Raw genomic sequence first — 12,500 nt, forward strand, 5'->3', positions numbered from 1 at the left:
TATTTGATGTTGTGGATATAAAAATACTGTAGATTTTGGTGTGCAGCTAGATCACTACAGACATAAGAATCTTTTTTGAGGTATGAAGATTACTTTGAAGAAGCACTGTGAAATAGGCTTTTTTTGCTGAGGGGAAAGAGCTTCCTTTTTTTTCTTTCTTTTCTTTTACCTCAACCTTCAACTGTCCTTTAGTATCAGTGCCTTAGCAGACATTTACACTACTCTGTCTTGTCCCTAGTTCTGTATCTCCATTTCCTGCTTCTTGTTTTTTGTCTGGAGTAGCCCTTAAGCTTTGTCTCACTCCTAACTGAATTACAAGGCAAATACATCTGTTAACTAGCATTAAATGATCAATTATTTCAATTTCATGTTCTTGTTTTATGATATTTATTTTCAAATTTATGTAAAATTTAATATAATGGGGGGGGAAATCATACACTCAACTTCACCTTTTAAAACTGAAACCATTCCAAGTACCGTACCACCTGGTAAGTGCTCGCGTACCCCGAGGGGTCCCCCCCCAGGGTGTTGGGAACACTGCTCTCCACCATAGAGAACACATAATACTAGTTTCTTCAACAAAGAAAGTTATTTAACATTAATAGTATGTCTCTGTCTGCAGAGCATGTAACCATCCCAGTGGTCTAATCACTGACAGCAGGTATCCCCCTCATTTTGACTCTAAACCCTCACTCACTCCTGTACCAGCAGTTCCCCTCACAAGGTTGACCTTTGAACCCTAAACACATCTGAGTGCTTGTCCCCACAACACCAGCATGACAGGTCCATCTCCCACTGGCCGTTACTGTGTGAAATGCTGCTATTTTGCTGTTCACACCAAGAGTTAATGCATATCTTTTTGTAGGTTCAGTGTTGCACATGACGGGACAGAGCCAGACCAGGAGGAAAACTTCTGGTCCCAGGCACTGGAGGACCTCGAGACCTGTGGCCAGAGTGGAATACTGCGAGAGCTGGAGGTGAGTGAAGTAACATGCCACTGTTTTAATTTGATAATTCATATACCGGTAGTCACTGGGTTGGATATGTTCAATTACCCATGTTTTGTGTTGTACCTGCTTAAAAGTAATTATTGTTAATAACATAGGCTTTAAAAAATATTCCAACATTTAATTGTTATGCAATTGTTTACTTTGTTTCTATGAAAAATAAGATGCACAATAAACCATCTTAAATCAGGTTGGAAAAAAAGAAATGGCTCCTTCTCTTCTAGGAGTCTGGAAAGGAGACGGACCTCCTCAGTCTGGTATCCTCTTTTCTCCCCACTTACTAATCGCTCCTCCTCTCCTCTCTTCATAGTATATGGAGTTTCTGCTTTGTAGAACACAGGACATCTTAGTTGTTTTTGAATGTGACTCTAACCGCACCCTGGCAGCAAGCAAAGCCCATGGTGACCTCATTGTGACATTTGAGTGACATCACCCAGCTTCTCAACAGTCACGTTGCAGCGTCATGGTGCACCGGGCATGGCAGTTTGAGCAAGGCATGCTGGGAAAGCTTGTGCAAGGCCTGATTGGTAGTTTGTTTTGCCAGTCATGAAGCTGATCTGTGGGTCATGCATGCATCCAATGAATCTTTTGAGCATTTTCTGAGTGACTTGGGTGAAGCTTGAGCAAAAAAGTGATACGTTTAGATTATCACCTCTAAAATAGTGTTTGTGCTGCAGCGAGATGATCCACATAACACAGCACAACATTGTTTTTTATTTTTTTTACAATTTTATATATATAGTGAGATTAAGGGCTGGAGAAATATTTGATGCATATGTCTGATTTGCACTTAACTTTGCACATTTAAATAAATATTCTGTAAAGAGACGTCAAATTAAGGTCTTACAATACAATAGTTTGAATAATTAATCACATTAATGCAATAATACAATATATGTACAATCACATTAGAAAATAAGTTTGTTAAAATCAAGTTACAGATGACTAAAACTAGCTGAAGTTAGTCTCATATAAATGTATTTACAGTTGCTGGTCAACCTTCATGTTACCTGGGAACAGAAGCCATGCAGTTTTTAAATGTTTCTTGATGTTGGTTTGACCTTGTGTTGAATTGCTGTTGTAGGCCACAATCATGTCAGGCTCAAGCCTCAGTCTGAACCATGACCCGACCCCTCCGCGCAGCACACTGGGACGACAGGCCAGTTTTCAGGAGCGCAACAACTCCCGTCCACAAGTAACCACTCCTCCTCATCAATGTGTGCATCATTCATATACACAGTTGTGAATCAAAAACTCTCTTTTACTATTGTATAGGTGAGTGCGCGATCAAACACGTTACCATCCGACCCTCAGCGTAGAGCTTTTGCCATGAAGAAGATGCGTCAGGAAGTGAATGAAATCCTCAACCAGAACCCAGTGGAACTGCATAAGGTACAATATGGCCGCTGTTTTACAGACATTAGATTGTTTCTGTAGTGTAAAAAGGCATATGCTATAAAGAAGTATGTGTAATGTCCCTGTTTGTGCAGATGACTCTGGAAAAGGTGTCAGATCTGGATGACTTTGGATTCAGTGTTTCAGATGGTTTGTTGGATCGAGGGGTTTATATCAACAACATTCGACCAGGAGGTCCAGCAGAGCAAGTCGGGCTCAAGGCCTTTGACCGAATACTTCAGGTAAAATACTTCTGCACATCATAATCACTGTATAAATTATCAATATTTTCTATCCATTTGCTTTTTTTTTTTTTATATAATTTTAGATTAACCATGTTCGGACCAGAGACTTTGACTGCTGCCTTGTAGTCCCTTTGATCGCAGAGTCTCCAAACCGCCTTGAACTCGTCATCAGTCGAAATCCCATTTCCTCGGTCATGACGAATCACACTGACAACACATCTTTATCTCCGCCAGCGAGCACCAACATAGAGCCCACTGAGCTGTCCATCAGCGGAGAAGATGGTCCAATCAAATGGAACCAACCAGGGGACAGTGTGGGGGCCGGTCTTGTTGGACAAGTTAATAATAATTCCTTATAGCATTAAAAATACACACACATACACACACATATATATATATTACTGGATAGAACCATTTTTACTAGATTCACTGGAGAAGTGATCAAGAGGAAGATAGCATATGAAATACAAAGATGTTTTATCCATCTGTACTGGTTCAGAGTGGACCGTTCATGGTGCTACACACTCTTTGGAACTATTACCACTAAACGTCGAACTGCAAAGGCAGCCTGAAAGCACACAGAGGGACTGTTGCAACTATTTGCCTTCTCACCGTCCAATTGTTTAAAGTTGTCAATTGAACCCGAGTTATTACTACTGAAGCCACAACTGGGCCAAGTCGGACTCGCCTACATGGAAAGGTTTATAGAACTACTGAAGCCAGAGCCTCTGTGAAAACAAGTATTTTTGGTCTGAGTGGAAACAGAGGTATGGCTGGAAAAAAACACAACTCAGAATCTTGTTTCAGACCTTACTGTGCCACAGCAGCACAAACTTTGGTGGGACTGCTCAATTGTGTTGATTAATATACATTGCCATGGAAATAATAAATGCTCCGATTAGACTCTCTAATGCCATGTTGACTATGGACAGCCTTTTACCCAAACCATTGTTAATCAGGTCTAGCTGATGTTTCCATTGCGAATGACGAATAGGCAAAACCAAGATAGAAATAAAACACCTGTCAATAATTTTAATAGTTGAAACTGTGCCAAAATTATTTATTTTCTGCATTACACAATAGCCTCCTGTTTTCATTCAGGGGCCAGCTCGTTGCAGCTGAGTTTAAATATAGAATTAGCAGTCTAAGCATCTTGATAGAACATCAAAAAATGTATACTTTATTACAGCGCTCTAATATCCTACATAGAACACTGATTGGATTACTTTAATCGGAGCATTAATTATTATTTAAAAAGAAGTGAGTTTTGAAATAGTTTAAGTTGTGTGCCATGAAAAATCTGCTGACTAGACAGTAATAATTATCATGCTGATTATGATGATGAAGCTGAGCAGATCAATAAGATTTCTTTCTACTGTTTACACCTGTTGGACTGGCCACACTGTGTGTATGTTTGCTGGTGTGTGTGTGCGTGTGCGTGTGCGTGTGCGTGTGCGTGCGTGCGCAAGTGAAACTGTGTGTGTGAAAAACACAAGGCCAGTTGAAACTCCTCCCACATTAATATGTTACCTTGGCGTTGCCCTACCCTTCCCCTTTCACTCTAGACCAAAAGGCAGCCAGAATGATGGATGGGAGGTGTTTTTGAGAGATTTGGTGATTGGCTGGAACCAATCAGAAAAAGCTTCCTACCTGTCTGTCTGTTTGTGATGGCCAATATTCACTTAACTGTTCCAGGAAGGAGAAAGCATGTCCCCACCACGACCTCAGACCTTGACCCTCAGTAACCGTAATTTAATATGCTAATCAATTTGTGTGTTTTTAATGACTGTGTCAGTTTTGTTTGTTTTCCATTGAGACTGAACCCAAAAATATGTAAAATAGACAAAACAATGGTTTAGTCTTGTTGCTGTTCACATCATAACATCAAAGCCTGAAAATCACAATGCATTGATTCACATTAAAGCCACAATGTTCCATAACAAAAAAGACAAATCCTGTTAAAACAGGCCGCCTGTGATTGTGTGTGTGCGTGCGTGTGCGTTTATTTGTGAGTGGTGTCATCATATCTGTGCTTTCACCACAGTCTGATCTCACTATTTAAACTGGCCTTCTCTGCTTTGTCCTTAAAAAGACCTCCATGTCTATAAGTGCTCTACTTGAGGGCTAATACTGATTATGACATCACTTTACATGACATGTACAGTCCATGAGAAACTGTGTCAACTGTCTGTAACCTCAGTCAAGACGCACACCTCTAAAAATCATCATGCAACTGCAAACAGGGCTACAAAGAGCCATAGTCAAAGATTAACATCTGAAGACTGCACAGTGAAATGATATCATGCTACTTGGAGACTTGACTATGCAAAACTGCAGTATCAAGGTGTAAATTAAAATCTAACATTTAACAAAACTATTATACATTAGGCTTTATCCAAGCTATGTAAAGACCGAGGCGAATGTCACTTGTGTGTTTAGAATATGTTATGCTGTTTTGACTCATGTTAGCATTTGTTTTATTTATTCAAAAATGAAGGTTTTCCTTCAATATCTCCCTGGCACATAAAAGCACTATTTTGTCATGTTTAGCATGAAAGAATAGTCATGATATTTGCAAATGAGCATACAGGCTTCTTTTACACCTTTATATTTCGACCAATCCAGGAGTTACACAGGGCTAAACCTAAATAGAATTCAGCACAAAGACAAGTTAACAAATTTGTTTCTCTGGATAATTGGTATAAATGTATAAGTTATATCTCAAGTTTTTAGCATGGTATAAGCAAAGTATAGGAAGCTCAATGGGCTCGTTCTAAGTAGTGGGTTGCTCTGTTGTCTTTTGTCTCAAGATGTCGTGAAAACTCCATCTGTATTTTCTACAGAGTTATGAGTGATCAAAGCCATACACACTACTGTCTGTGGAATGCACTGGTTGTCGTGTGTCATAATTAGTTGTATGTGTGTGTGTGCAACATAGCAGATATTTGCACTCATCGCCTCACCGGAATGACCACCCACGCGCACACACAGACACACACATGCATTGCACTGCCATTTATAATAGTGGGTCAGATTGTGGGTCCATGTAGCTTCACCAACCAACCAAACTGTATTTTTATTTAAAGGAACAGGGATGTTGTAAAGTATTTTTGTACAAATTTAATACTTTGGTAGCATGATGTTCCTGGTGTTGTGTCCTGTTGGGCTCCACTGCTCTCTTTCACTCCCCTTTATATGGATGACTACTGAGCAAGAATAAAGATGAAGAAATGTGAGAAGTGTGTGTCATCTTTCATTCATAATATCCACTTCATTCTGTGGTTCTCACAGTTCTCGCAGAGTACAACACACTGAATTTATGATTTATCATAAATATAGCCTAACTAACCACATTTGAAATTATGTAAATTGGGGGTGTCCAAACCTTTTTCATCAATAGCCATATTATGATACATATGGGGAGCCGAAGGGCAACAGACTTGAAAATGAAGTGAATCCATCAAAATATTGCATTGGATGGATGTCCGTTTGATGTGTTTGTACATTATTGACATTAATAAGTCTGTATCACATCAAAAAGTTTGTTTTCTTCACAATTTGAAAAAAGTATACATTAGGTAATTTGTGCCAATTCAGCAGGAACCTTGAAGGCCAACCAAAATTGGTCTGGGGGCAGCCCTGATCTAAATCTACAGAACGTCTTCATCTTTTCCATCCACCAGAAAAGGTCCACCGCTGGTACACCCACCACCATTTGAGAAACACTCAACTAGACTTTACTAATATCAACTACTATCCCAACAATATGATTATTAATACGAAGATTGTTTTTTTTTATTATTATGGGCCTATTTACTAGAAAGAGCCACGAATAAAATGAGACAAAAAAGAAAAAGAAATAGTTGATGTAGTAACTTGACTGTCCACAGGATGGAGACAACAGTAGCGCCTCTGTGGCCGCACTCTGACTCTTCTGTTCGGTTAGTTTTTGTTCGGTGTGTGATTAGTCTGGTCTGAGCCAGTGTGTTTGTAGCATTTAGCATTTAGCTGCCTTACTTCGTTGCTGCACCTGTCCTAATTGACCGCAGTTTGTGTTTTACTTGTCATTTGCCACATAAGCAACCACCAAGATCAGTCGGAAAGATGTCCACTGCTCTGGAGAGCTACATAAACCGTATCCTTGAACCAGTTTCCTGCGCTGTGTAATAAATAGATGCTAGTTAGCTCATTGCTTTTAGCCTCGATGTTAGCCTTGCTCAGATTCACATGTTTACGCCGCTGGACAGAGATTAATTCGTACGATGTAGATTCCGATTTTTGTGTTTTACCGTTTCATCATTAATGTTTTGTTCTGGTAAAATATTTTCTTAACTTGTTTATCAGGCACTGTGGCTATTGTCACTTCAGATGGACGCATGATTGTGGTAAATCCAGTTTATTATTCATTAATCCGTTTTCTGTGTAGAATAGATATTCTGACACTTGATCTTATTAACATTATCATATGATTAGTTCTCTTTAAACATGTGTCTCAGTGTTCAATGCACACTTACAGCATCTTAATGTAGACATGTAAATACAACTTTTATGAGCTTTTAAACGGTGTTACAAAAGGGATCCCTCATCATGTTTTGTCCTGCATTTGAGGTTTGAGTGCTTAGTACAGTCCTGTTTTCCCTTACCCCCTATCTCTGCCCACTTCTCTGTACTGCACTGTGCTGCTGTGTGGAACCCAGTACATTATTTGTGCCAAATTGTGGACAATCAAGCAATTGTTTTGGACCATTCCACATCTCAACTAACCAAGTTGCTCAAACTACATTTTTAGGCGTAAACATCGACCAAAAACTGACCAGGAAATATCATACCAAAAAATGAAGTAATTTGGGTAAAGTTTGCTCTTGTATAAATGCTTCTTGTGAGACGTATATATCAACAAATTGTTATTAATACAAAATATATTTTTTTCAAATGATGACTTATTCAGACTGTCTTCATCTGCTCCTTTGGTCAGAAAATACAACATTTTGACAATATTTAATGCTAACAGCTATATTATCTCTGTATAAGTATGTGCTCATGTCCAGTGCTTTGCCTAAAGTTTATCTCAACTTTTGTTTGTATTATTCAGATGTTCGTGCTTATTCAATGAGACACTGCAGACTTTTGTCTTCCCTTGTGCAGAACTACAACTAATCAAACAACACTCATGTACAGGGGGCTGCCCCTCTGGAATCATTTATCCTCACTCTTGAATCCATTTCCACACTAGATTCTTTTAAAGGACAATTACAAGTGATGTTAGTTCATACAAATATATAATATAATATGAAATGTTATGTAATGTACTAAAGTGAGAAAGGCACTTGCCTGTTTGTTAGCAGTGTGTTTTAGGAAGGTGGTCTTAAAGACCTCTCACACTCTTTTTGCAATGTTTTTCTTTTATGTGCAAATAAATAACACAAAACTGTATGTTATGTCTGTAGGGCACCCTGAAAGGCTTTGATCAGACCATCAACTTGATCCTGGATGAGAGCCATGAGCGAGTGTTCAGTTCGAGTCAGGGTGTGGAGCAGGTGGTCCTGGGACTGTACATTGTTCGAGGCGATAATGTGTAAGTCACTTTCAAATATCTATGCACTTCTCATTAAAATCTGAATGCGTGGTGTAATACTAGGTTTATTGTTGGCATTGCAGGGCAGTGATTGGGGAGATTGACGAAGAGACGGACTCCACACTGGATTTAGGAAACATTAGAGCTGAACCATTGAACTCTGTTGTGCACTGACCGAAAACCAAACCGCTAACTCTTGAGGACTGATGGTTTAGACAAATTTCTTCTTGTTAGACATTTTTTGTTGGGTCTTTTATAAATAAAAGAGTGACTTCTTTAAAGAGTTTGTTGAATTGTAAGTCTTTTGTTACAATCATATCTTAAACACATCAGAGAACAGATGATACTAAAAAAACAAATTCATATTTCAGATGGCCCTTTACTGTAAATGTGACACCAGCATTCTTTGATTACAGAATATGATTTGTAGCTGGCAGCAGAATGTCCTGGACTAGATCTCGTTTCTGGTAGTTTGTGTTTTCCTCTGATGCTAGAACCAAACTGTTCTGCAGCTGGGCCATTTGCTCTGGAGTCGGGGCCGGTGTCTCATAGTGAAGCCTCAACCAGGGAGAACCTGCAATAGAAACAAGTTGAATATAGAAGTGGTAGAAATGAACAAAACAAAACCGTACTTGCTTCGTGTCAATCTTCCTTACCTTCTGACACATTTTCACCCAGTGCCACCAGCAGCTCCGCCCCCACACTGTGTTTAATACGTTCTCCGGTACGTGATCTTCCTGCTCCCAGTTTATGGAGGACGTGGGCCAAACACAAGCCATCTATGTCCTCAACCACACCTGGGACCACAGTACTGAAGTCAAACGTCAGGCAACAGGCAAGCATACAATCGTCTTAGTAACAGTATACAGCCTGGGTGGTGAAACCTATTCCTCACCAGCTATACTGTTATATTATTAAAACTGGCGTGACAAATGGAATGGTTTGTTTTTGAGCAAATATAAGATAAGATAATCCTTTAATGTCCTCACAAGGGGAAATTTTGTTGCAAATATGTACACGTTAAAAGATATTTAGTTATAATAAATAGATTTACCAGGATCAAATTCATTGCGTTTGAACACTTTTCTGACAACATTTGCACAGCCCGGGTTGTTGGGTTCATCCACTACTGTGTTTATAGTGTAATTACCGCGTTCCTGTGTCTTCAGTTCAATGCATGTCTTAGATTTTCTCAGAACTTGATAATAGTCAGCATTTTCAGAGCAAAGCAGCTGAGCCGTCTCTTTGGTCACGCCTTGAGCCTCCATCATGGCCTGGAATTTTGAAAGGGCTTCTCCTCCAGTCACAGCTTCAGAGATCCTAGTTTTCCCCTCTGATAAGTTGGACGCCACACCTGTCATCATTAGCAACACGCCCCCTGGACAAACAAATAAACAGTTTAGAAATAAATCATACAGCAACAAGTAGGAAACCTGCCTATGTGGGCTGTATTTTACCAAGCGTGGTCACCAGCTCCATCAGGTCATCAGGACCGTTCCCCTTCAGTGTCTCAAGAGATTCAATCACCTCTAAACTGTTGCCCACACATCGGCCAATTATTGAATTCATACTGCTGAGGACCGCCGCTGTACGGACACCCAAACTATTTCCAGCGGTTACCTGGTGAAAGAGCATTTGGAATTACGCATTGGATATTTTCTCATAGCAATAACTGTAGAGGATAAGATGCAAACCAAAGATTGTGCTAGTTCTCTGGCATTGACTAAGTCTTTGTACAGAGCTGCTCTTCCAAATTTAACATCAAGCACCAGAGCTGATAAAGATTCTGCCCCCTTCTTCGAGATAATAGAACCTGTAAAAAACAAACAAGAACTTTTAGCCAGCACATCTGTACATAGTGGTCATTGATCATCTTTAATTGAGCACCAGTAATGAGTGGTAGGCTGTCCACTGTGCTAGTGGCATCTCTTAGAGCGTACAGAACTCGGTCTGCAGGAACCAGCATCTCAGTCTGGCCCACAATGCAACAGCCCACTGAGGTCAGAACCTCCAGAATCTGCAATAAGCGTACTTACAAATGCAAGAACATATTTACTCACAACCAATATTCTATTTATTTGTTTTACCTCGGACTGTGTTTGTTGAATGTTAAACCCAGGAATTGATTCAAGTTTATCCAGAGTGCCTCCTGTATGCGCCAGACCACGCCCACTGATCATGGGCACCTGCAGGGTACACACTCGTGTCATGTAGGTAAGGTCACGATCATCATGTTATGGATGTCTCAGTACTATTGTCATGTACCTTACAGTTACAAGCAGCTAATGCAGGTGCTAATACCAGGCTGACTTTATCTCCCACTCCTCCAGTTGAATGTTTGTCAACCACATGCCCCGCCCATGCATCAGGCCATGACATTACTTCCCCGGATGACATCATTTCTCGAGTGAGCACCTGGGTCTCTGCGACAGTCATGCCCTTCAGATAAATAGCCATAAGCATGGCCCCTGAAAGGTTAAAAGTAAAAAACTGAACATAAAAGCAGACCTTTCAACATGGGCCAGTGTGTCACATACCTGTCTGACATTCTTGTACTGTTTTGTTTGTAACAGCATTAATGAATGTTTGAATCTCCTCTGTACTCAATGCTTTACCATCTCTTTTCTTTGCTATCAGGTCTGGGATGGACTGCATTTTGGCTGCAAGTAGTAAATGGTTAAATCAGTCACTCGTTCAAGTAGATTTTTTTTGTTTGAGGAGTGAGGACCATGACATTTTATGGGAATAGCGGTTTGTGAAATCACAGTAGACACTACTGCACTTTTCTGTACAGCACCATAGGTGTAAATGAGGCGTTGGGAAGGAGACCCAATCTTGCGACCTCTGAAGGACTGTATAATTTCTGTATATATATTTCCCCAATCTTCCGAGGTTGTCCGGCCAGAACAAAGGAGGATGTCAGCTTTGCTTATCACTCTTTATTTTGCTTGATGTTTGAGGTTTGATGTGTGGTTTGATGTTTGGGGTTAGGTTTCTACAATACAGAAGTACAGTGAATAATGGATATTAAAACACAATAATTCAATGAATATGGGCAGATAAACATAGTATGTATAAACAGTAAAGGTGTGAATAGTTTGCTACGTTAAAACAAGTTCAAATGGGAACAGTATACAAGCAGCAACATTCACAACAACACATCAGAGCAATGATCTCCAGCCATTTTCTCGCCAAAAACTATAAATTCCGAGCGTCCTTGAACGCATCACCATTAGCGCCAGCGTGCTGCGGAGTGATGCTGGCCTATGGGCCCTGAACGCATCGTCGGCGCAGATTACACTGCCGAGATGGAGCCGGATTAACAAGACAAACTAACAACAGGTAATGACTAATAATAACACAGTTAAAACAGACAAAGACGAAGCATTAGGAGGAATAAACTCACATTCACAAGGACCAAACACACAGGAAAAGCACACGACGAACGGGAAGCAGACGGAGGCACCTTGTGCCATACGAAGGGGGAAAACAACACAACAATTTTGCTAAACACACAGAAGTCCCGTCAGGTGCTGAACTATGATTGGTGGAGAGTAAGAGGACGTGATTGGCTGGACTATAGCTGGAGATCAGGTTACAACTAGTGAATAGGAACGTAAAGCATAGCTCTAATAATAAACTAATAACTAAACCGGAGTGACTAACTAAATGATGGACAAATCAAACACCATATTTACATGCAAACACTAGACCCTTGTTAACAATAGGCTTTTAAAGTTTTAAGTGTGCTTTATAAATCAACTTTGACATTGACACTATTATCAAAGGTTTATATTCACTCCCTGCAAGCCACGAATCAGTAAAAAAAAACTTGACCAAAGACCAATGTTCGTTCTCAAATAATAAAACATAACCCTGGCACTGCTACAAGTATGGCACATAAGTAACAGAACATTAAACAATGATTAAACTATATACATATCCTATGTCAGACCTATTTAGCCAAATAAATAGGTCTGACATAGGATAAACCAAATTTACATTTTTTTTAATTTCAAAATGATCTGATTTAATTTATTTAAATAAGAGCATTGACATACCTGATCAGGTGAAAGGTTGTCAAGTACAACAGAAGCAGGACCTGCGCAGATCACATCGGTGTAGATCAATGTTGATCTGAACGCGGTGCAGATTTGTGTCCGACTTTACCCCGACTTGCTCTGACGTCACGAGTCGAAAGCTCATGAAATTCAAACGGGATCCACCCACCGGCGGCGAAGGCCTGTGATTGGTGTGATTTCTGTAATGATCTATATA

At 39.9% G+C, this 12,500-nt stretch overlaps 3 protein-coding genes across 12 annotated transcripts in view; 2 read left to right on the top strand and 1 right to left on the bottom strand.

Annotated features, from left to right (window-relative positions):
- grip1 (glutamate receptor interacting protein 1) overlaps positions 1 to 5,886 on the top strand; it is a 35,380-nt gene extending 29,494 nt beyond the window's left edge. For 5 of the 10 annotated variants that reach the window (XM_072453883.1, XM_072453885.1, XM_072453878.1 and 2 more), the window contains 7 exons: positions 623 to 661; positions 866 to 977; positions 1,232 to 1,264; positions 2,092 to 2,202; positions 2,283 to 2,399; positions 2,498 to 2,644; positions 2,731 to 5,886. In XM_072453883.1, the coding sequence (XP_072309984.1) occupies positions 623 to 661; positions 866 to 977; positions 1,232 to 1,264; positions 2,092 to 2,202; positions 2,283 to 2,399; positions 2,498 to 2,644; positions 2,731 to 3,006 (835 nt within the window). In that variant the 3' untranslated portion in view covers positions 3,007 to 5,886. The remainder of the gene's footprint in view (positions 1 to 622; positions 662 to 865; positions 978 to 1,231; positions 1,265 to 2,091; positions 2,203 to 2,282; positions 2,400 to 2,497; positions 2,645 to 2,730) is intronic. The other 5 variants (XM_072453879.1, XM_072453887.1, XM_072453888.1 and 2 more) reach the window with 3 other exon arrangements.
- Positions 5,887 to 6,570: 684 nt separating this feature from the next.
- Positions 6,571 to 8,505, top strand: lsm8 (LSM8 homolog, U6 small nuclear RNA associated). The gene is made up of 4 exons (XM_072453890.1): positions 6,571 to 6,782; positions 6,992 to 7,032; positions 8,095 to 8,222; positions 8,306 to 8,505. The coding sequence occupies exons 1-4, from the start codon at positions 6,752 to 6,754 to the stop codon at positions 8,394 to 8,396; spliced, it is 291 nt and encodes a 96-aa protein (XP_072309991.1). The 5' UTR covers positions 6,571 to 6,751; the 3' UTR covers positions 8,397 to 8,505.
- An 82-nt stretch (positions 8,506 to 8,587) lies between these two features.
- Positions 8,588 to 12,302, bottom strand: tymp (thymidine phosphorylase). The gene is made up of 10 exons (XM_072453889.1): positions 12,284 to 12,302; positions 10,760 to 10,882; positions 10,488 to 10,690; positions 10,310 to 10,408; positions 10,110 to 10,239; positions 9,917 to 10,035; positions 9,680 to 9,842; positions 9,373 to 9,600; positions 8,879 to 9,019; positions 8,588 to 8,796 (listed from the first exon to the last, which is right to left on the bottom strand). The coding sequence occupies exons 2-10, from the start codon at positions 10,875 to 10,877 to the stop codon at positions 8,633 to 8,635; spliced, it is 1,365 nt and encodes a 454-aa protein (XP_072309990.1). The 5' UTR covers positions 10,878 to 10,882; positions 12,284 to 12,302; the 3' UTR covers positions 8,588 to 8,632.
- Between the last annotated feature and the right edge of the window lie 198 nt (positions 12,303 to 12,500).

This window comes from Eucyclogobius newberryi, unplaced genomic scaffold (genome assembly GCF_026437365.1).
Source record: "Eucyclogobius newberryi isolate DKJ021-1_F unplaced genomic scaffold, fEucNew1.0.hap1 SCAF_2, whole genome shotgun sequence".
Classification (NCBI taxonomy): domain Eukaryota; kingdom Metazoa; phylum Chordata; class Actinopteri; order Gobiiformes; family Gobiidae; genus Eucyclogobius; species Eucyclogobius newberryi.

Excerpts from the sequence above, each read along its gene's own strand:
- lsm8 (XM_072453890.1), top strand. The coding sequence starts at position 6,752 with ATGTCCACTGCTCTGGAGAGCTACATAAACC. Across the intron at positions 7,033-8,094 it reads CAGATGGACGCATGATTGTG|GGCACCCTGAAAGGCTTTGA; the intron begins GTAAATCCAGTT and ends TTATGTCTGTAG. Across the intron at positions 8,223-8,305 it reads ATTGTTCGAGGCGATAATGT|GGCAGTGATTGGGGAGATTG; the intron begins GTAAGTCACTTT and ends TTGGCATTGCAG.
- tymp (XM_072453889.1), bottom strand. The coding sequence starts at position 10,877 with ATGCAGTCCATCCCAGACCTGATAGCAAAGAAAAGAGATGGTAAAGCA. Across the intron at positions 10,691-10,759 it reads AGTACAAGAATGTCAGACAG|GGGCCATGCTTATGGCTATT; the intron begins GTATGTGACACA and ends TTAACCTTTCAG. Across the intron at positions 8,797-8,878 it reads GGGTGAAAATGTGTCAGAAG|GTTCTCCCTGGTTGAGGCTT; the intron begins GTAAGGAAGATT and ends TTTCTATTGCAG.